Raw genomic sequence first — 23,342 nt, forward strand, 5'->3', positions numbered from 1 at the left:
TGTCATTTATTCAACTTTAAAGTTTATATTATTCTCTTATTGTGTTTATTATTATATATATTATGGATGTCATGTTAAATAAACCTAAGATTAACTTATAGTCCTAAATAAATTTATAAACATGAGATTAAACTCACCCAAACATAAAAAAAAAGCCAAAAACATATACACCTTCATGAGCTTTACTAATGTTATTGATGAATTTCATAATAAGTACTGTACTGTTGTTTTATCCATCCCACTTCTAACGAAAAGTCCTATTTTTCCTCCATGACCATAGGGAGCTAAAAGATCGACTACTTTAATCTTAGTTTTAAAAATGGGTAATTTTGTATATAATTGTATAAGGTTAATGCAAATCGATCTTGTGCGAGTGTCTGCAATACTTAAATTGTCAATAGGCTCTCCAAGCACATTGAAAATGCGTCATATAGTTATTTCACCTACTAGAACACTTAGAGGAGCCCTATGTCAATCAACATTTGAATTACTAATTTGGTTTTTCTAATATGTATCATAAATTGCCTAAAATGATGAGTTGTGTGATTAATTTGAATAACCAAAAAAAAATTAAATAATCAGTGCGAGGATACCTGTAAAAAACCAAAAAAAATAAAATTGAACAACCGAATAACTGATGGTGTTGCTTTTGGAACATCTATCTATGAGTAAGCATGGACCATAGAATTGAGTATGACTTGACTCTACTCGCTCACCTAGTTTAGCCCAATCATGATTGAACCTGAATATGGTTGAGTCTCATGGGTTTAGCGCCGACTTTAAAAATTAGACCAATCAATATATATAGGGATAGTTGAATGACAAACATGATCCAACTCACCGAGTCTCATGCTCACTCATTCTTCATTTTTTGTATATATGTATAGAGTAATGACATCTATTTAGTCAAAATATCATTGATTTTATAATTTTTCATCATATATACATGATTAACAATATATTTACATATATGATTTCATATATCATTTTACATATTCATGATAATAAACAATATTGGCAACACTTTATCTAAAATAGATATACATTATATTTAATCGAGTCTAAGATCAAATTTAGGTTCAAGGATTGACGTGGTCGATATTTGGGGTTGGGTTTACTTCGAGTCTAGGGTCGGATAAGGGACAAACCTTACTTGACTCATGTTCACCCTTAAAATGTGGGTTGAGTCGGGTGAGGTTTGTTCCTTACCCGACCCTAATGTTGATCTGGTCATTTTTTAACTCAAATGAAGCCTAGATCCGAAGATAACCCGATACCAAATGTCACCTGAGTCAGTCTTTGAATCAGACTTCGACCCTATATCTAATTAAATATAATGTATCTAATTTTTAGATAAATTATTATAAATATTACTTATTATTACGAATATGTAATTTGACATATGAAATGATATGTGTATATATATTATTAATCATGTATATATGATAAAAAAAAAGTAGAGATCAATGATACTTTCGACGAAAGAGATGTCACTCTTTTAAATATGCACACATATCGGGTCAAATTATGATTGTTTCTTACCTAATCATAAGATTGATCAGTTGTAATTTTTTGAACCAAACCCTGATCTGAACCAAATGAAACCCGACCGAATTAAGCCAAATCGAGTGAGCTAGTAAGGTTGAGTTATCTATCATGAGCCAAAAAGTAAAAAGACTTAGAACACCAATGTCTTCTCAGTTACTAACTCACTTCAGAATTCAGATCCCTTTTTTTTTGTTTAACTTAGTTTGATACATTAACCCCATCTTTTTCATTATTACTATTCATCATTGCTTCTTCTCCCTCATTTCTCTCTTTCCCCACATTTCGCATATTCATACAATACAAGCTTTCATGGATACCCTTTTTCTTCTTTTACTCTTTTTCTTTTCCATATTTTCATCTGGCTCCTCTCAAATTCTGAATTTTCACCAACCGTAAGTCATTCATATCTCTCTCTTTCTGAATTGTTTGAATATCAAAGTTTGTGATATGTTTAATTTATGAGATCTGGTAATTGTTAAGCATTGGAAGCTAAAAAGTTTTGTTTTTTATGCTTCATGTTTGCAAAAGTTGAAATTTTTATTGTTTTGATCCACCGAATTCATTTCGTATCATGCTTTCATTATTGGGTCATTATGCTATGAATCATGGGCACTTCAAAGTGCACACTTTCTTACACATTTGATTCTATTCTACAATGCCTCAGTAGTTAGAAGATAAATGTATAAAACCACACTTTAGTCTCTGAGATTGACAATGTCCACCAATTTAGTTACTGAGATTGCTATGTATGTGCCAAGTTAGTACTTAACTAGTTGATCGTTCAGAATACGAATAAAAAGGGGGACACTATAGACTTATATCGACGGCATGGACAGAACATTCCGGTGAATATTTTATCTCAGTTGGGTGTTATGTAGATTTGTTGTAGAATTGGCTTTGCATTGGAGTGATAGAGTGGTGCCGAAACGAACGTATAGTGTGTATTTGTTAATTGTCTGGAGGTTGAGCTTATGTACCCTACCGAATATTTTGAGATTGTGCCCTTTTGTTGTTATGTTTATTGATTTTTTATGATAGTGATTAGTGACTGAATTTTTATGTTGCTTCTGTTGTAATCATTGTTTTTGTTTTGTTCACTTATTTGGTGTTGTTTGACCGAGTTTCTTCTGTTGTAAGCTATTCTTATTCTTGCCAAATATTTGTTTGAACAGCTTTCCCATTGTGGAACCTGCTCCTGGTCATACAAAACTTCGTCTTTCGAGAGAAGGCTTGGAGGCTATTGAGAAGATAACAAATCCCATCGCTTCCGTGGCAGTAAGTTTATGTGAAAATTTAAACAATATATTTTTTGTGGAGTGATGATCGAGTGATGTGGCTTTACGATGTAGTGAACTAGTGATCATCATGTTGATTAATATAACCCACATTGAAAACTCAGTTTCCCCCAAGTTTATCGCTGGTTTATTGTGAACTGGCTTTCTCACTGATTGATATACATGGTTTGACAACATATTTTGTATAAACTAACCTTTTGTATATATTACAATGCAAAGTTTTGTTGAAAGTCGAAAAATGGAAGTTTACATATTTTAATGCTAAGTATTATTTTCTTTCCGTAAAGGTGAGATGGAAAAACTTCATAAAAGTTAGGAATTAGAGTTTATGGAAGCTCCATAAAAAATTCTACCAAAGTTTCTGGTCCTTATATTTTCCCCATCATGCTGTGTCTGAATATTTTCTACTCTTGCAATTCTTCTTTTTGAGAATTTGTAGCTAGTTTAAATGTTGTAGATAAGTGCCTTTCTTTTAGTTGTGGAACCATGCCTTATCTTGTAATGGATATTTTTGTATATATAGTGTTGCACATCAGTTTGATAACTTCGACGTGTGATTCATAATGAAGAAAGTTTGTTCTTTTAGCTCGCTGTTTATCCATTTTAGCTTCTACTTTAATCATGTCACGGTTGTTTTTATCAGGTGATTGGACCGTACCGCTCCGGAAAATCTTTTTTGCTTAATCAACTTCTCTCTCTTTCCTGTGATGAAGGTTCATCTTTTACAGCTACTATAATTTTTTTTACCCTCATTACTAATAGGAACATCCTGCAGTCAAAATTTGATAGCTATTAAGGAATTAACGTAAACTGATATGCTTGTAAATTTCAGGGTTTGGTGTTGGGCACATGCGTGACACTAAGACAAAAGGTAGATGGATATTGACATTTTTTATCATGGTTTTGCTTGATCGAAGTTAGATTTTATCCTTTTAAATTTATGTTTTTTTGTTGGTTTATGTCATTCAGGAATATGGATTTGGGGAACTCCTATAGAGATGGATATTGATGGAGTAAAAACTTCTGTCTTTTACCTTGATACTGAAGGATTCGAAAGCATCGGAAAGTCAAACGTATATGATGATCGGTAATTGCTGTCTGAGCATGTAAACTGCAGCTTATGTTGATAGTTATATACTATTTTTCAGTTGACATTTCTTGTGTTTGTCTTTTGCAGGATATTTGCTCTAGCAAATGTCATGAGTTCTGTGCTTATCTATAATCTGCCGGAGACGGTTAGTTACCACCTCCACCCCTACCCCTAACAAGTAATTTATACCTAAACAAAACTGGAAGACTGGATCAAATATAATGTGCCGTATTAAGTGTTAAGAACTTGGAGAGATCAAAACCTTACCTTTTGTTGTATTACAATTACAATAGTAGATTTGACTGTCTATGCCGGTTTTCTGGTATCAATTTTCAATTAAAGTTTTGAAGAATAAACAGCAATTGTCTCATTTAAACCATTTTGAGGCCTTGTTAAATTGTTTTTGTCTTTGTGTATCAAGATACGTGAAGCTGACATCTCTCGGCTCTCTTTTGCGGTTGAGCTCGCTGAAGAATTTTATGGAAGGTTTGCATCTTGATGAGCTTTTTATATTTTTGATATCATTTGTATTATCAATTTCTCTCTCCTACCCTTTTTAATATGGCCTTATAACCAAGTTTTTCTTCGTTTACTTGTTACTAACCTATCTGTTTGATTTGCAAATTCAACACATCGCAATTTGCAACTTTTGTGTGCTGGAATAGAGTGAAGGTAATCCAAAGGCCTTAGTACCATAACCATTTATGCAAATCAAATTTTTTTCCCCATAAACTTTTCAGAAGTTGATTTGATTTTTTGTTTAAATGGTTAGGGCCAAGATGTTGCATTTGAACCTGCTAAGCTCTTGTGGCTTATCCAGCGTGATTTTTTGCGTAAGTTAAATACTTACCTCGTATATGTTCATATATCAGCAATTTGTCTGCTACCTTTTCTATCCGATGTTCATCACATGCACTTCATTGGATAGTAATATTTTCCTTGATTGGCTACAGAAGGAAAATCGGTACAAGAAATGGTGAATGAAGCTCTCCGACGAGTCCCAAATGCTGATGGTTAGTACCATTGCTTATGGCCTATGACTGAAATTAACTTCATTCACAAAATGATTTTTCTTATTTTATGAAGCATATTTTCTGATGGTAGGCTAATTTTTATTATTATTAAATTGCAGGGGACAAAAATATTGATATGGTATTTTCGCATCTGGAATTCAATTTCTTATTATCAGTCAAATATTACTACTCTGGAACTGAATGTTTACGTTAAAAGTTTACGTCATCAGGTCAATCAGATCCGAGACTCATTGGCTATAATGGGCGACAACAGTACAGCCTTTAGCTTACCACAAGTATGTGTCTTTCCCGAACTTCTAAAATATCTTTCGTTCTTTACCATTTCAAACCCTTATATGGAGTTATTTTGCCCTGAATTCTATTCCTAGAGCTTTGGCTGTAGGTTGGTGTAGTTAATTTGTATTTGAAAGATTATGAAATTGGAACTTATCTAGTGACAAGAAATTGGAACTTATCTAGTGACAAGGAAATTGGAACTTATCTAACGACATTTAATTCCATCATGGTAGCAAAGTCTAAGTTCGTAGTTGTCATATGGCAAATAAAGACAGCAACGTTTCACTAATTTATCCGACATTGCCATTTTACCTAAGTCGTTTTCTTTATTATCTTATGCAAATTCAACATTATGATATTCTCATACCAGATGAACCATTTCCATCAAAACTAAGTCCTTTGTCATCTGTGGAGGACAGTAATATATTGACCCTTTCAATTCCAATGTCTCATTCATGATTAGTAGATCACTAGAGGTTAGAAATTCTAATCCTATTAGGGTTTGTTTGCAAGTTGGATTTTGGAGGGGAATAAAGGGAAAAAGAAGGCTTCAGAGTCATCTCACAATGTATTTCATGGCTCTAAAGTCTTCGTTTTCCTTTCATTCCCCTCCAAAATGTAACTCGCAAACAGACCCTTAGTGACTGCAAATATATTGACCTTTTCAAGGCATTATGACTTTCGTTATTCCGATGTCAGTCTTGAAAGTAGTATTTCTAATGCATGAATATAATTCTTATTTCAAGTAATAGGTATCTATATGTTTCTTTGCATCCTTAATCCTCCTACTTGCTCATGAATGCATTCATATATTTTTATTTTTAGATAAAGGTTCTTGCTATACTAGATGTAATATATGATTTTTATTAAAATCACTGCATTGGTTGGCCTAGTTGATAATTGAAATTCGACTTAACAGCCGCATCTTCAGAGGACAAAGCTTTGTGATATGAATGATGGTGAACTTGATCCATTATATGTTAAGAAAAGGGACCAACTAAAAGAGCTTGTGGCTAGCATAATCCGTCCAAAGATTGTGCAGGGAAAATCTCTAAATGGGAAGGAATTTGTTGCCTTCTTGGAACAGGTACTTGGTTTTGCACATTCTCTTTAAATTAAAGAATAAAAGTAATCACCGTTTAATTTTTGAACCAAAGCTTCTAACTTATGTGGTTTCTTTAAATAATAAGTCTATGAAGGACCTCTACGGAGGAATATGTATGTACCTTATCTCAAAGTCATTGTAGAGTAGAATCAGGATCAACAAATTAATCTAAGTAACACAAAATATATCTGAATGATGAATCTCATTGTTGTTTCACTTTCTGTCTTTTGCATAGTGACTTGTTATTTTTTTGGGGTACTACCAATAGTATCCCCTCACCTTTTGATAATGAACTAATCCCTTTCGGGGTGCGTGGTTGCCCCTCTCAACAAGTGTCGCTCCCAGGAATCGAATCCTTGACTTTTTGGTCGTTCTATGGATCTAGTGAGGCCTTACACTACTAGACCAACGTCTTGTTAGTATAATGACTTGTGATTGCGCCAATGTATTACACATCATGGTCCCCTTGTTTTACTTAATATGCTTGCTAGTGACTCATGTATTGCCATTTTTTCAGTATATTTTATTGAATTTTCATGTAAGATTAAAAAATGTTTGAACTAATGGAACTTTCTATGGAGAAGTTCTGTTTTTGGTTTGAAGTTTTTATGGAGGCGGAATATAATGATGACTAATAGAAACCAAACTTTGAACTTATGCTATTCTAAGTTATTATGGGTTGAAAGTAGAAGAAACAATATGACTCCATATTTTAGAAACACTTAAATCTTGAAGTTTAGTAAGGTGCACATTATTTTACTATTTTTCAAAACTACTAAGCAACCCTCAAATTTTTATGAATATCAATAATAAAATTAGTAAGGTGCACATTATTTATCGGGGCATAGCCGAGGAGACTTAGCATGAGGAAAACAGTATCTTGGTTACTATCTTGATAATTGATGTCTCAAAATTTCAACTTTTTGTCATTTAACTTGCACCTATAAGTTGTTCAAAAACTCTTTTTTGATACACCTACTTCATTAACTCATAGAATTTGAGCTTTGTTGAGAAAAAGAAACTTCATTTACTATTTGAGACTGAGTTTTGGTTTCCTGATACACTTAGCTCTTCTTTTTCTGCTTTAGGATTATGTGAGTTTGTTCTGTCTATCTTCATTAAATTGATTTGGTCTTGATATTTCCATATAGATACTTGGCGCCTTGAACAAAGGAGAGATTCCATCAACTGGATCTCTTGTGGAGGTTTTCAACAAGGGTATTCTCGAGAGATGTGTTAATTTATACAGTGAAAAGATGGTAGCATTGCCTCTACCTCTTCTAGAGGAATCTTTACGAGAGTCTCACGATAGGTCTAGAGATGAAGCCATGCAAGCCTTTGATCAGCAACATTTTGGCCGCCACCATGCTAAGAAATCAGTCTTACAACTCGATGAAGAAATACAGAAGGTATTGCTTGAACGTTTATAGTGCATTCGGTACTTGAAAAATAAAATTGGCTCATTGGAAAATTAATCAGCATTTAAAAGGAGTAGCAAAAGTTAGTAGTATGATTTTCTCTTATCAAATATATCTTTATGGTTTTATATTTCGAGTGTTGGATTTGTTGTAAAAAATAGTTTATTTAGACCCAATCTTGTTATTTGAGTCTTCCTGTTTCGGACAAAGTCAGCAAGAGTGATAATTTATGTATCTAGAGAGCTTCAGTGAGGCATGGGGAGAGTTCTAGGTCTCTCAACTACGTAGACAATTCGATTTATTCAGTGATTTCCATTAATAATATTCAGTTCGCATCTCTAATCTGAACCAGATTCTATCAGTTTTGTCAAGATGAAGCCGAGATCGTAAATATCTTTTTACTACAACCAATATAAAAAAGCAGCCTTAATTTGAATATGATGACAATTTCAAGCTTATATTTACTTTGAAAAATCGGCATTTAGTCATTTACTAAGGAAAACCATGCAGGTATATAAGAATATCATTATGCAAAATGAATATCAATCTTCAAAGCTCTGTGAAGGATTGTACACCAAATGCGAGGACATGATGGATCAACTCCAAGTTCTCAGGCTTCCTTCTATGGCGAAATTTAATGCAGGTTTCCTGAAATGCAATCATAGTTTCGAGCATGAGTGTGTTGGACCTTCAAAAATAAACTACGAGCAACGCATGATGAAGGTCAGGCATAATAACATGTCTTTGTCGTATTTTTACATTGCTACTTGTGGTTCATAATCTTGTTTTTTTAATATATATTTCACTTGAAAACCGAACTCTGGAGAGTTCATGGACCTAAGTTTAGAACATAGAAGTGATTTTTGTTTCCGACTTTATGCATCTGTCTCGATCTCTATTGTTAATGAAAATATGACAACATTCCATATATGTTCTGAATTGACATTCTAATTAGTACATAGTAGACATTTTTCATGTAAAGAGGAATTGTTAAACCTCTCAATGAAGCAAATAAGTTATTCTAGTTAATAATTTTTGCAAAGTGTTTCATATGTTTAACATACCTTTGATGTCACAAAATGAATAAGCAGATGTTGGGGAAGTCTCGGTCGCTATTTATAAAGGAGTACAACCACAGGCTTTTTAATTGGTTGGTGGCGTTCTCCCTGGTCATGGTGGTGGTTGGCCGCTTTATTATAAAGTTCTTTTTGATTGAAATTGGAGCATGGATACTTTTCGTATTTCTGGAGACCTACACCAGAATGTTCTGGTCAGCAGAGTCACTTTACTATAATCCGATTTGGCATTTTATAGTTGCAACTTGGGAAACTCTTGTTTATAGCCCGGTCCTTGATCTTGACAGGTAAAATCCTACCATTTTGGCATTTTCATTCCGCATTTCCAAGATATGACGAAGTTCAAGTATCTTATATAAGTTGAAACCTTTTCTTGAATTGCTCTCGAGATCCATTTCATTGTATGCAATATAAGTTTTGTCGTGTCGTCTTGTGACTTCTTACAGCTGCTAATGTTGCATTCTTCCTTTGACTTAATTACACTCGGAATTCCTCTTTTTTAAAAAGCTACGCCGATATTTTTTGAGATTCAAACATCATTTTACATTCATCCCCTCCCCTTATGGTAAGTGTAGCTTTTGAAAGTAAATATGGCGAGTGTAATTAAGGTAAACCTCATAGAGTTCAATGAAATTTTCCCATTAATCTAATACACAACTCGTTGAAAATGTTAACTGCCGAAGTAGAACCAAGAGGTTTTCAACAATCTGGTTTGTTTTTTTTGGATTTCTGACTTATATCATTTGTTTCTTCTTTCTTCTCATTACCTGTTTCCTTATTTTCTCTGAACAATGTCTCTTAGTAGTTTTCTTATCGATACTCATATTATATGATAACCTTGTGTTAATTGAAACAGATGGGCTATTCCCCTCGGCGTAATCCTGTCATTTTTAATTCTTTATTGGCGGTGTTTCGGGAAAAGGAAACATGGATCGCAGTGGTTGTTACCTTTATACAGCCGCAACAAAGATGCTCAAAATCGGCCGAGATCAGATTGAACCTATGAACATGTTGCAGCATGTCTTCAAGAATTTTGGTATACTCCTCATAATTTCATCCCTTCCAGCTATAGCTTTTTCTTTTTTTGCACATGGAGCTCCCCTGCGCCGAATTATCGAAAAGTTTCAGAGGCTGATCATTATTAGCCGAAAAAACCAGCTTGTGTAACTTAAACAAACAACAACAACCAAGTTGTAGTACCACTAAGTAGGGAGCTTATGTGCATTCTAAAATGTTTTGTGCTGCCAACAACATGTGTTGTTTATGTCAAGAATTTGTAGCAAATTGGATTTAGATACATATGTTGTGACACCATCATGTGTTAACTTGTGACAAGTACAATGAAACAAGAAAGGAAATAGAGGTTAATTCTTTATTCTTTATTCTGCTTTCTCACTAGTAACCCTCTACCACGACATCTACTACCATCACCACCACCACCACCTCATTCGGATTTCGATTCAACATGTGCCTCCGTCTGATGCCTCCATAGATGATTCCACATAAAAACCCTTTGTCCATTCTCTAGCATACTCAATAACATGGTATTCCTCATGCAGACGAACGCTCGAGACTAAGATCGAAAATTAGTTAGTATTGGAATGTGGTTTTTCGATCTTAGTCTCAGCATGATTGCATATAAGATCAAAACTATAGATATCATCCTTTAGCAAGATACAACCATAATTGAGTGATATGATCATTTTAGATGTTAAAATTCTTTACACCAAATGCAACTTTAGTCGTAAGATTATTTTTAAGGATTTAAAGTCAAGATATGTAGTTAAATTAAAATAATTTACTAACAATGTATTGATCTAGTGATGTAAAGTCCTGTTAGATCTGTATGATGATTAAAAGGTCAATAGTTCAATTTCTATGAACGACACTTGTCGGAAGAACAACTACACACCCCGAAAAGGGTTAATTCTTTACTCATAGAGTGGGAGAATACTATTGGTAGTACTAAAAAAAATAAAATAACTTACATCAATTGAACTATACATTTGTTGGTAAAATATAGTGTAGTGATAAAAAGGTAATAAAAAAACAAAAAATGTGTTGATCTAGTGGTGTAAGGCTCCACTGGATCCCAAGATCGATGATTCAATTCTTGGGAATACTTTAATTTGGAGGGGCAGCCACGAACTCGAAATTTTTTAATCTTTTACCCAAAAACGTGAGCTTGATAGTACAAAAAAAAGTAATAAAAAGATATAGACAATAGTGGTGTAACAGTTCTTTAAATAAAAGGAGTTGAATATATATTTGAGCAGTGACAAATACTTTCAGCTATATGAATGAGTCACTGATAAATGTGGAGTTAAGGTAGAAAGGCATAGAATTGTCGCACCTGAATAGTGAAATAGTGATGGGAACTGTACAGTATAATTTCCAAGACACTACGTGGATCCACATGCTTTATTGTGTTATGACATAATGCAGTTTACATCACCAAATAGGACAATAAAAATGGGAATGGGAATATCAATTTCCAAAGCACTTTTAGAAACATTTTATATGGATTTATGTGTTCAAACGTCACTTTCAATAAGGATGGCACATCATTGTTTTCGAATGGATCTATCCAAAACGAATATGTCTTTATGTCTTTGGCCAATCATCTTATTAAAAGTAATATGGAAATGAGAAAAGTGATTTCTATCGATTGTTTTTTACCTTTAAATCGAATTAGGATCCTCTGTCCCCAAAATCTTCTGTCTCTATGTCCCAAACCAATTATATTCCACTAAATAACATAAAAATGTTATTTTTTATTTTTTTTTAAGTATGTGACTACTTTTTATCAGTCTAAGATACTTTTTTAAGTATGTGATCCCCATTCCTTAAAATAAGGACAAAATGATTTTGTCCATATGTGCATATGAGGTCATCCCATTTTGCTTAGGATATGGACAACCCATGACACAAAACTGAAGTAACAATTTATGTTGTTGTTTAAAACATCAAAAACAGAAACAAGTTGTGATTTTTTCATAGTATTATCATGAAATTTAATGCAAGCAAAAGCATCAACCATGATTACAAACAAAATACTCTTTCTTATTTCAACTGTTTGTTTTGGAAGCATCTTATGATAATTTTTTCATCAACTTCCATTTCTTCATGGTGAAGAAAAGAATAACAATCAATGTGAAGCTTCAATGAAAAAAGGAGTAATCTACAAATTATCTATCTATGCATAGTTGTCAGAATCCCCTCTTCCCCCAATTGCACTTAAACCAATAGCAATACCCATAAAATCAAGAGAATAAAGTATATCCTCGTATAAGAAGATAACTTCTCTGCTCTGGTCAGTAAAACCATAACATGCGTATTATTTTGTTTAGTTTTATAAATATGTTTGTAAAAAATGATTAAATAAGCCACATGTGATAATTTTAATGGTTGAGGGAGATAACTTATCTCCTTATAACATAACATACTCTATTCCCTAAAATCAAATGCTTAAAGAATCAACCAACAACTCAATTTTGCTAATAATTAGTAACAACATATATCAACTTTATTTATTTATAATTTCATATTAGTATAACATTAAACCCATCATCCCTCGCATTAAAAAAAGCATAAGGGGATAGAGCTAGAAAGCTGTTACAGTTATACAAGATTTGATCAAATTCTCATTCTAGAGAATTAAAGTTTAATTATAAAAAAGACTCATAAGGGTAAGAAACTATATCAAAACTTCTATGATTTTTCAGCAAAGAAAGCAGCCAAACCAGATTGTATGCTCTTCGGCTTCGCCTCCGGCAACTTCCAATGAACCACCACCATCTTCGCCTTATCCTCTACACCGGAAGTTAACACCGATTTGTTCAGCTGATGCTGTTTTTTCGTTTCCTCTTTGTTTGTTTGTGGATCAAGGAAGGTGGGTGTAATTGTGGTTCTTATATAAGTGGAGAGCCATTTTGCTTTGACATATCCAAGTTTTCTCCACGGAGGAACAGGCATGCCTTTTTTCTTCAAACTCTGCTTTGCTGCTTCAGATGCAATGGCTACAATGCTCTGCAACCTATCACACTTGCCAACAAATATGTAAGGGAGACTTTGAAGGATGGCCTTGTATGCCTTGGTTGATCTAGCAATCTCAAATTCTGCTCTGAAGTCAATGTCAATTAGTACCCTCTCTTTTCCAATCATCACATCGATGTATTCATATTCCCCTGCATCCAACAATTAAGTAAACATTAATAAGTCATCAAGACATAATAATATCTATTATTGTAGAACAAAGTTGACAATATATGTGTATAATATATCTGCACTCCAGCCCAAAATACAAAATACATCAATACTCATCCACACTCATAATATTATTGTCTTTACACAAATATCTCATCTTAAACTTACCCACGCTTGCTTGTGTCTATATGAGCGCACAATTTTAGATTTTCATGAAAAGTTTTCATAATATCTTGTGTTATGGACGAGGTGATTAGATTGAGGTCCATGCAGCGACCTTCAAGTTAAGTGCGGCAAAATGACTGCACAATGAGATATGTCGGGCGATAAGGTCTTCGTTCACGCAACTACCGTAAAAGTAAGCGAGGCATGCAAAATGTTTGTAAATGACACTTTGGGAACTATTACCTAGTAGTTGATTAAAACTTTTACCTTCTCTCATGGATTGGGCGATTAGGTCAAGGTCATGTGCCTACCATAAATTCAAGTGAGGCAAAGTGTTTGGAAACAATATTTCCAAGACGGTTACCTAGTAGTTCAATAAAAGCTTTATCGATTTTATGGATTGGGCGATTAGGCCTAGGTCCACGTGGCTACCATAAATGTAAGTGAGGCAAAATGGTTGGACACGATATTTCCAAGACAAATACCTAGTAGTTTAGTAAAAGCTTCATCTTATTTTATGGATCGGGCGATTAGGATGAGGTCAACATGACTACCATAAATGTAAGTGAGGCAAAAGGTTGGAAGCGATACTTTCAGGATATTTATGATACTTTAACTAGTGGTTCAATAAAAGTTTCACCTTGGCCAAGGTCCATGCAACTACCATAAATGTAAGTGGGGCAAAGCGGTTGGAAACAATACTTCCGAGGCGGTTTCCTAGTAGTTCAATAAAAGCTTTATCTTATTTTATGGATGAGGCAATTAGGTGAGGTCCACGCGACTACCATAAATGCAAGTGGAGCAAAACAACTATAGAAAGAGTTATGTGGGACAATTAACTAGTAGTTAAGTAAAAGCTTTATCTTGATTTTGAGCCGCACAATTAGATCAAGGTCCACGCGCCTACCAAAAATGCAAGAGGAACAAAACAAGTAGACAACAAGTTATCCGCGGCGATTACATGATAGTTCAATGAAAGTTTTCCTTACATTTATTTGAGGACTAGATGATAATGTTAAGCTTCGCGAATGGACAAACGAGATATCTAAGGCATTTAATACATAGTTCAATAAAAGTTTTCCTTATAAGTTAAGTCATGGACCAGAAGTATAGATCCTAGGTGGTCAGTTGAGGACAATGAGTTGAGGTCCACGCGCCTAGCCTAGCGTAGAGTCACATGGACAAAGTGTCTGGCCTCCTCCATAGTTGAACCATTACCAGCATGATTCTCTCTTCATCAGATATCCCAACACACATCTTGATCCACTAAAACCTCTAAATGTACAATGCCAATCTCTATCTCTAACCAAAATCACTATGGATATAAAGAGAAATGGAATGTTTGACTATGAAAAATGTAAAGTTTAATATATCTACTTCAACTATTTTTGATAGTAAAGAAAGAGAGAAAAAGTGAAAAGTACCAGAAGGATAATAAGGGGATTTTTCCCAGCGAGATTTGCAGACAGAAGCATCATATCCAAATGCAATTAAACCTTCAGTCACAACGTTTCTGCAAACTTGATCTTTTCTCTTACACATCACCTTGTTCTTCTCAACTATCTTTGCAGTATCCGCAAGCAAATTCCTCTCACAAACACTCGCACATGCCACCAAACCCTGTCCAAATTCAAATTCGTAATTAACAAACAAACAAAAACTCTTCAATTATCAAAAATCAAAATCAAAATAAATAAATATACCTTGAGTGCTTCAGTGGAAGAAGAATAAGTTTCTGATTCAGCATCGGAACCATAATCACAGTTTCCATTGAAGCAGTTACTAGAAACAGAGTGTTTATCATGATTCCCTCCTTCCATGAAATTCTGCACCATTTTTGCCAAACACACCGAGCTCGGTTCAAAATCACCGGATCCTTTATCGACGCCATCTCCGGCAGCGGTGATCTTATCGGCGGCGGCTGAATATTTCAGAACGGAAAATTGCCTCTCAAAGAGACGCTTTATCCTCGACCTCGCCACCGGCTTCACCACCTCCACACTCATCTCCTCCTCCGCTTTAGAATCTATCGGCTGAATCTTCATTGAATTATAATAATGCATGCTAATGATTCTTTACAATAATCACTTTCAAGATTCCTTCACTATATTAAGTTCAAATTGAAGAAATTGAATTTTATATAGAAATTAACATGAATTGAAAAGTGAAATTAGGTTAGGTTTTGATTATGAGAAAATGAAAACGGTGGCGGAGATTCATTTTTTCTTTTTTGTTTCCGGCGAACGGTTGGTGAGTTATGTTGAATGGGTAAGTAGAGAGAAGAAAGAAGAAGAAGGTGAAGTATTTATATTAAATGAAGAGAGTAATTGTCACGCGTATTCTTCGTGCGTGGTGGAATAGTGGATTTAGATGCCTCTGAATTACCGTATTTGCCCCCCTCATTCTATGGGCTGCTTTCATATTTTATAAACTGCTCACTGTCTTTATCTTTATATATTTATAGAAAATAGTTGACTAAAATTAAATTGAAATTTTTTACAACTTTACTATGATTTTTTTAGCTTATATTAATAGAAAACCTTGTATTATGAAATTAATGGTTGGATAATGTTATTTAATGAGTTTACTTATATTTATAAAAATAGTTAACCACAATAAAATAAAGTATAATATCTATGTAATATCAATGTAAAGATGATACATATTCAGTATACCACTCGTCATTTATTTATATTAATTTCTTTGAAAATTTAATAATAATTAAATATGAATTGTATGTGATATAACGATAGTGCATAAAACTCATACGTTTATATACATACATTTTTCCTTGTAAAATAGAAGATTTGAAAACAAGTCTAGTTTGCGGTCTTAATCACATCTAAGTTACAACGCTTTGAACCTAATAAATTGTGGTTAATCATGTTAAACATAGTTAAACCACAATAACTCGGAAATTAAATGGAATAGTTGACTTAATTTTTTTTAAAAATGAAACACTACTCTTCTATTTTATTTTACTTCAGTCGAGAAAAAGATGGAGAAATGTTAGTGAATATAATTATATAAAATTTTGCATTTATATGTAATTATATATTATAGATTATTATTAGTTATAGAGAAAAGATGTATACATTAAGAACATACGAGTTTTTTTATATTATCACTACATCATTCATTTTTAATAATCATTGACTTTTAAAAAAAAGGTAATCTAAATGCAGGGCATATGATGTATTAATTGTGTATAAATCTTTCCACTGTCAGTGCATAGATAGAATATGTTAAAAATTAAGAGAGTAAATTACACTAATACTCTCATTAGTTTTAGTGAAATTAAAAAAATCATCCCTCCATTTTTATACCTACAAAAAACTTATAATTTTTATACATATGTTATATTGACTACCTCTCTCTAAGAAATAAATGTGATTTTTAAACAAAAAAGTGATAAGTACAATTAAGTTAAAAAATGATATATTATGAGAAAAAGTATAAATACTATACAAGTCAATATTTGATTATTTTTTGTTCGTTACAATATAGTATAAAAGTGATTTAAACAATATCTCCTTAGAATTATTGAAGCATCTTATAATGAACTAAAAATAATGAAAATGTATTGAGTCGTATACCATTTGAACTTGTCTCCATAATATATCATATTTTGTTTAACTAATTACACTTATCATCATTTTTGTTTAAAAGATCTCACTTATTTCTCATGCTGCGATAGTCGAGGTAATGTACGTATAAAAATTAGTTTTTTTAGGTGTAAAAAATGGAGAGTGGTTTGTGTAATTTCACTAAAACTAAGGAAGAGTTAATGTATTTACTCAAAATTAGTTAAACAAAATTTTAATGTCAACGTTACAAAATTTAAACATATTTAATTAAATAAATTACGTAATTCATAATATTCTTGATATAATTTCATATTTTGAAATCGTTGAATGATCAATTCATTGTCAATGTTATTAAACATTTCTCGCTAAATATAAGTCAATAAATTAAACAATCATTCATCCATGTATCTCACATTCGATTATGCAACATATTTTTCACAATTTTTATAGTTGAAAAACTCTTTCTTTAATTGTATTGTTAACTTCAAAAGATCAGAATAAACTAATAGGTAAACATTATATCTTCCACTTTCAATCAACTTATCTTAAAAAATATTGATTCATTTGAATGAAGCAAATTCAACATTATTATGCATATCAATATTGTAAGTCTCAAATTGATTATCGAATATTACCAATTCAGTTGAACAAAATCACATGGATAAAACTTTGTAAATTCAATCAATTTTACTATATCAAAACTAGAGAAGAAATGACTAAACTCAAACAATACAAATAAAAAAGTGGTTGAGTATTCGTCTCGAAGAAACAATCATAAAGTTCCTTAAGTTACATATTCATAATATTATAAAATAATACAACACAATAATGTTTATTTATTTTTCAAGAAACATGTCATTTTACTTATAAAAAAAATAGTTTTATCGTAAGATTACAACTAATATAGATAATTCTTTTTAAAATCCAGGATGTGCATACACACACCATGGTCTCAGATTTTCATTCCTTATTTTTTTTCATTCAAAAGACACATACTTTTGTGATTACATGATTAAATAATATACTTTCAAGATATTGAGTTTAGGTCTCAAATTCACTAATATAGGAGGGAATTTCACGTAAAACAGTAGTTTGGTTACACCATATGTATTTTTTTTGGTATCTTTCAGGTTATGTGATTGTCTCTCCCAACAAGTATCGTTCTCAATAGTCGAATATTTAACATAAATCTCGAAAGAGATTAATATCCTATACTATTATAGAAAAACTTATCCAATAAGGAAGTGCCAAGTTAGGACGTAAAAAACGGAGTTACCCCACCAACTTTGACTATTTATTTATACTTTACATCTATTTTAGATTTCTTACCCACATTTATACGAATAGATTACTTATAAAATAGATTCAAAATTTATAAATTATAATTTTTTATTTTATTTATATCATTTTCATAGCCGAATACAATGAGACAATATAAAGTAATCATATCTATATTTGTGTATCCTTGTATTATTGAAGAAATAGTTTTATAATAATTGTGTATCGTGTGTAAGAACTGAATGAGCTTTTCCTATTGACACTTTTGACTCAATATCGATTAAACAAATCAATATGACACGAATATATAGAAATTTTGACCCAAGATAAATCACAATATTCTATAATCACTCCGTGCAAAACTCAACATAATTAATACCCACTACTTTTATTACAATGTATTATTTCTAATGGAAAAATTAAGTACTAGATTTTCTTTTTGATAGATTCTTTTGTTCTAGAGGTAAGACTCAAATCCAAATTAATAATTGTAGATAAGAACAATTGAGATCTCAACCCTTGAAAAGGAAGGGTGACATGGTATGAATCTCATCAGATTTGATTATACATTATTTCTCTGTTTTCGTTATGTTATTAGTATGCACTGACAATGTAAAAACTCACATCTATCATTGATTTATATTATTTTTGTTTGAGAGTCAATGGTAGACGATTTACCGACAATGTAAAAAACACTTACACTGTTAATATATACATATTAAATCATACATTATTATGATTGAGATCTATTGTTTGGAACAAGACCTAAGAAATAAATTACTATCATTCATTCATCATGTTACGTAATCACAATGTTCAAAGACTTCAATATTTGCCTTATATATGAGAAAACTTAATTGGTTAATATTCTATATATTGTCATAAGGCATCATACTAATTTTCTTCAATTAGTTTCGATTATTTGTTGGTATGCATGACAATAAAAGTCATACTTATGAGTAATTGGTCCACACAACCTGATTCGATTGGACAAGTGGGGAGAATATATTCTAACCCAAAAGATTAGTTAATAAGTGTGTTATTGGGTCTGATTAGTCATAAAATATTTAATTATTAAATTTTTAACTAAATTATATATTTTTAATCAATTATAAGTAATGGTACATAAAATGTGATTCAAAAAACTTAATTGATTGAGATATAAAAACATCTGACCCTACTTTTTAAAGAGATTGAGATTCTAACCAACTCTAAACAAATTGGTCATATAAATTTTTTAAAATTTACATTATAGCAATAGTTAAACAATAAATTTATAATATTTTTATATTTATTATTGTATTAGAAGCATTTATATATTATTTATTTAAAATAATACATGTTTAATTTTATATTATCTAAAAGACCAAACCGATATCTGAGATCATCTCATTCCTCCTCAAGCCTACACCCAAGTTTCCTCTCCTTTAATAAAATTGAGTTTCTTTCCAATACTGAAACATGAGGAAAAATTTGATTTTATAATTTATTAATTTATCTAATTTTAAATTAATAAAAAAATTGAACTTTAAAATTTGTTTTTACCACTTGTAATTATATTTACATAATACAAGACTTATCTTGAAGGACAGAGGGATGGAATAGGCAAAACACACCCATTGTATAACAATTTCAATAATTTTTTAGTTACAAAAATATTGGCATTGGAAAACTCGGTAATAGTGATATTTATTCCAAATATCCATAAATAATGATTTGATTGTCTTTATTTAATTCTTTAATCAACTTTTTTCTCAAAAATAGTATAATATAAATTGCATGTCCTCTTTATTGATTATTTTATTTTATTTTATTTGGTAAAAAATGCAGCCACTATCAAATAAAGCATTGCCTAGTGAAAAAGAAAGTTCACTCCTAATTAATATGAAAGTTAATTATGCAGAAAACAAAGACACTATAAAAAATCGGATTCTTTCGTTTTTATAATTTTATCTAATTAATTTTCTTCTTATAAAAGTATTTCCTAAAATATGTTATAGAATAATGATAAATAATATTTTTTCCAATTTAATTATCTGTTCAGTGAATGCAAAGGGATCCTCTAGTTATCCTATTATATTTTAAAGAATAAAGTATCTTCTATTATAAGAAGATTAATCATCTCATTCAGCTAATAAAATTATGTCACGTGTATATGGTAATGTATTAAATATCTATATCTATTTATATAAAAAAAATAGCATTGAAAATGACATTTATTGGATTGTATCTTGCTTTAAAATCCAAAAATCTAAAACACACAAAGCTTTAGCTAAAGTAATGATTTTAAAGGCAACATGACTTTATTTAGACATATGATCTATACTTGAGAATGAGAATAGCCCTTATCCAATGATGAAAGTTAGATAAAGTTTCACCAACCATGGATAGGAAAACAACACCTCATTCTTTCTTCTTTTCTACTATATTATTCCTCCTTTGATTTCATTATAGTTTGGTTCTTTGTTTTTTGAAGAAAAAATATTAATAGATAGTGACTAAGTAACAAAACTAGGACTACAAAGAGAGCTCATAAAGAAGCAGCCTTACATGTAAGAGCCAACCAAATAGAGATAATATATACATGGAAGGACCAAACAACCCTAAAATGATGGGGGGGAAACCAACAATACAAAACCAACATTATTTCATGGTTCAATCAATCCATACAAAACTTTGTTTATTGAGAGAAATATTTACTTTTATGATAAAAAAATATTCAACAAAAACTTGAAATTAATATCCAATATTAAGGTGAGGGACAACCTTCATCCACATAAAAATGATAGCATCATATCTTTGTTTGAGTGAGACAATGATGGAAGTGGAAGTGCATAGGAGGAGAGAGAAAGATTATTGGGATTATTAACAAAAGTTAACACATTCTCTTAATTACTTAACCTTTACAAAAACGGAGCACATTTTTTGTCCCATAATTTGTGTTATTCCATGTGTCAAAAACTGTGATTGATTAGAAAAATACTTAATAATTGAATTTTAACTTGAATACATATTTATTTGACCAATCACAAGTTCATGCCACATAGAATGATACACATTGTAAGACGATTGATTTGTCCTCTAAAAAAACTAGGTTAGTTGTGAGTTGTGAGGTATATATAACTCCTATCATTTGCACCTTGTGCATTGGATAGAAAAAACCCTAATATGAATATCACTGTTTTTTTTTGAGTTTTCCTCTTGAAGTTTATTTATGAAATGACACTCACTTTGACAACATAGGATTGGTGGACACGTTTGTGTTCCATCCATTGCACCAAATTAAAGCAAGACTTTTGGAGGACCCTATTTCATGCATGCTTTACCAAAGATATATAGTTGGGTCATCACTTCAACTATCTTCTCATGTCTTTAATTTTGAAAACATATTCTAGATTAAGATGCTCATAATATGTTATGGAGTACTCTTTTATAAACAAAATTTGAGTATCTAATGTTATGAAATATAAGAAAATCTAAGGATCATGTGATATGGTGTCAAATTCTTATTATGTTTTAAAATATTTTTTAATATATTAAAGGGTGATAATTCATTGATTGTAATTATTTTTAGAAAATTAAATGATTTTCTTAAATGGTGTGTAATAGTGTATATTTTTTTGTACCATATACAAAAAAATGGAGGGAGTATTTCCTTAACTATACGAGAAAAGTGACTTACCTATGTTAAAAAGGTAGACTAGCATGTGCCACACTCTCCCCATGTTTGATATATTTTCACCATTCCTCTATGTTTTTTTGGGCAAGGCACCACTCAAAATTATTTTTATCTTTATCTTATATATGTTTGGTTTGGTTGTCTTGAACTTATTATATTCTTCACTTTAATCAAGCCAATAACCACTCTTACAAACAACAATACAAATGAACTAATGATATGATGAGGGTATAATTTTTTTGCATGAATATTAAAGTGATAGAATATTTGGCAGGTAATTGAGTGAGAAAACATATTTAACCCTACTAGCTCACCTAGTTTTATATGATCATGATCAGACTCGAATATGATTGAGACTCATCAGGTCTAGAGGTATGTTCGTTGTAACAACGCGAATTTTACGATTTTGAATTATAAGATTTTATTAATATTGTTGTTAATTTATTTTCGAAAATGAATTTCTGTGAGTTTTCGGTAAAGAATTAGACGAAACTCTAGTTGAGTTTTAGTCTTGTAATTCTATTCCAATTTGGTAATAAATTTTCATGATTTTCGGAAACAGTCGGTTTCGGACCGCTGTCAGGGCCGAATCTCGCCCGATACGGCTCAAAAAGTGGCTTTTGAGTTATGTAACTCGGAATTGAATTCCGATCACGCCATTGGCTTCGTAATTTCATTTCGAGTCAATATAGACCCTGAGTACACACATACCTATTTTCTAAATATTTTTTATTTGGAATGTCGAAATCCGAAATTCTAATCGAATATTAAGATCGGACGATTTATAATACCTGATCGAGTATTGGCCGATAATACTCGGGCGTGTTTATCGCACGTGTCCGCGAAGAGGTCATTTCGCATTGGGATATGAAATTTGCTTTTCCATAAAGCAAACCTCACATCACTTTCTCAAATATCTCATGAGCTCATCATTAGCCATCCTAGGAGATTTTTTTTATGATTGCCTAGAGGGAAATCTCCCTTCTCTCCTTAAACCCTCACACTTCATACTTCACTCTTACACTCTTTCATTTGCAAAATTTTCTAAGAGAAGGTAAATCCTCTCTTCATCTTTTTCTCTCATTCTTCATTTGTTTCTCCCATCTTCAATCCTTGATCTCTCAACATTAAACCAATGGATGTTGATGAGATTTAAGTATGTTGTTCATGAGCATGTCAAGAACATATTCAACCGTTGAAATTTTCTAAAACGCTTTCTAACTCATTTTCTCCTTAAAACCGAAAATGGTGATGTTCTTGAACTTATGAAAATATTTTGTTGAAACCATGAACAACTTGTGTTCATAGAGTTGTTATAATGTTTTATTACTTGCATTTGGTTGTTTTAGCCAAATGGGATGATGATGAAATCAAAGGAACCTTTAGGATTTGTTTTGGAAAAATGATAATGTATGTATTTCTATTTGTTTTAGCCTTAAACCATGATTTGGAACAAGTTGGAAAAAAATAGAAACTTTTGTTAAAAATGATGTTAAGGTTTATGAGTACATGAATGCCTCATAAAACTCTTAAAGGATACATTGAATAACATACTTTAAAATGGTAAGATTATCAAAGAACGTCT

The 23,342-nt window shown here is 31.7% G+C and overlaps 2 protein-coding genes across 3 annotated transcripts; one reads left to right on the forward strand and one right to left on the reverse strand.

Moving 5' to 3' along the window:
- LOC109357427 (guanylate-binding protein 4-like) lies at positions 1,727 to 10,217 on the forward strand. Its single transcript, XM_019601388.1, has 17 exons — positions 1,727 to 1,940; positions 2,721 to 2,823; positions 3,487 to 3,556; positions 3,676 to 3,714; positions 3,813 to 3,930; positions 4,021 to 4,078; positions 4,355 to 4,419; positions 4,599 to 4,605; positions 4,706 to 4,766; positions 4,887 to 4,946; positions 5,066 to 5,085; positions 5,177 to 5,242; positions 6,163 to 6,330; positions 7,500 to 7,757; positions 8,277 to 8,489; positions 8,858 to 9,129; positions 9,699 to 10,217. Exons 1-17 carry the CDS (start codon positions 1,858 to 1,860, stop codon positions 9,838 to 9,840), a joined length of 1,803 nt encoding a protein of 600 aa, XP_019456933.1. The 5' UTR covers positions 1,727 to 1,857; the 3' UTR covers positions 9,841 to 10,217.
- LOC109355794 lies at positions 12,359 to 15,465 on the reverse strand. Of its 2 annotated transcripts, XM_019599016.1 has the most exons (4): positions 15,300 to 15,465; positions 14,917 to 15,265; positions 14,638 to 14,833; positions 12,359 to 13,029 (listed from the first exon to the last, which is right to left on the reverse strand). In XM_019599016.1, exons 2-4 carry the CDS (start codon positions 15,256 to 15,258, stop codon positions 12,554 to 12,556), a joined length of 1,014 nt encoding a protein of 337 aa, XP_019454561.1. In that variant the 5' UTR covers positions 15,259 to 15,265; positions 15,300 to 15,465; the 3' UTR covers positions 12,359 to 12,553. The 2 variants fall into 2 exon arrangements, with proteins under 2 accessions (XP_019454561.1, XP_019454559.1); XM_019599014.1 differs by having other exon boundaries at positions 14,917 to 15,465.

This window comes from Lupinus angustifolius, chromosome LG09 (genome assembly GCF_001865875.1).
Source record: "Lupinus angustifolius cultivar Tanjil chromosome LG09, LupAngTanjil_v1.0, whole genome shotgun sequence".
Taxonomy (NCBI): domain Eukaryota; kingdom Viridiplantae; phylum Streptophyta; class Magnoliopsida; order Fabales; family Fabaceae; genus Lupinus; species Lupinus angustifolius.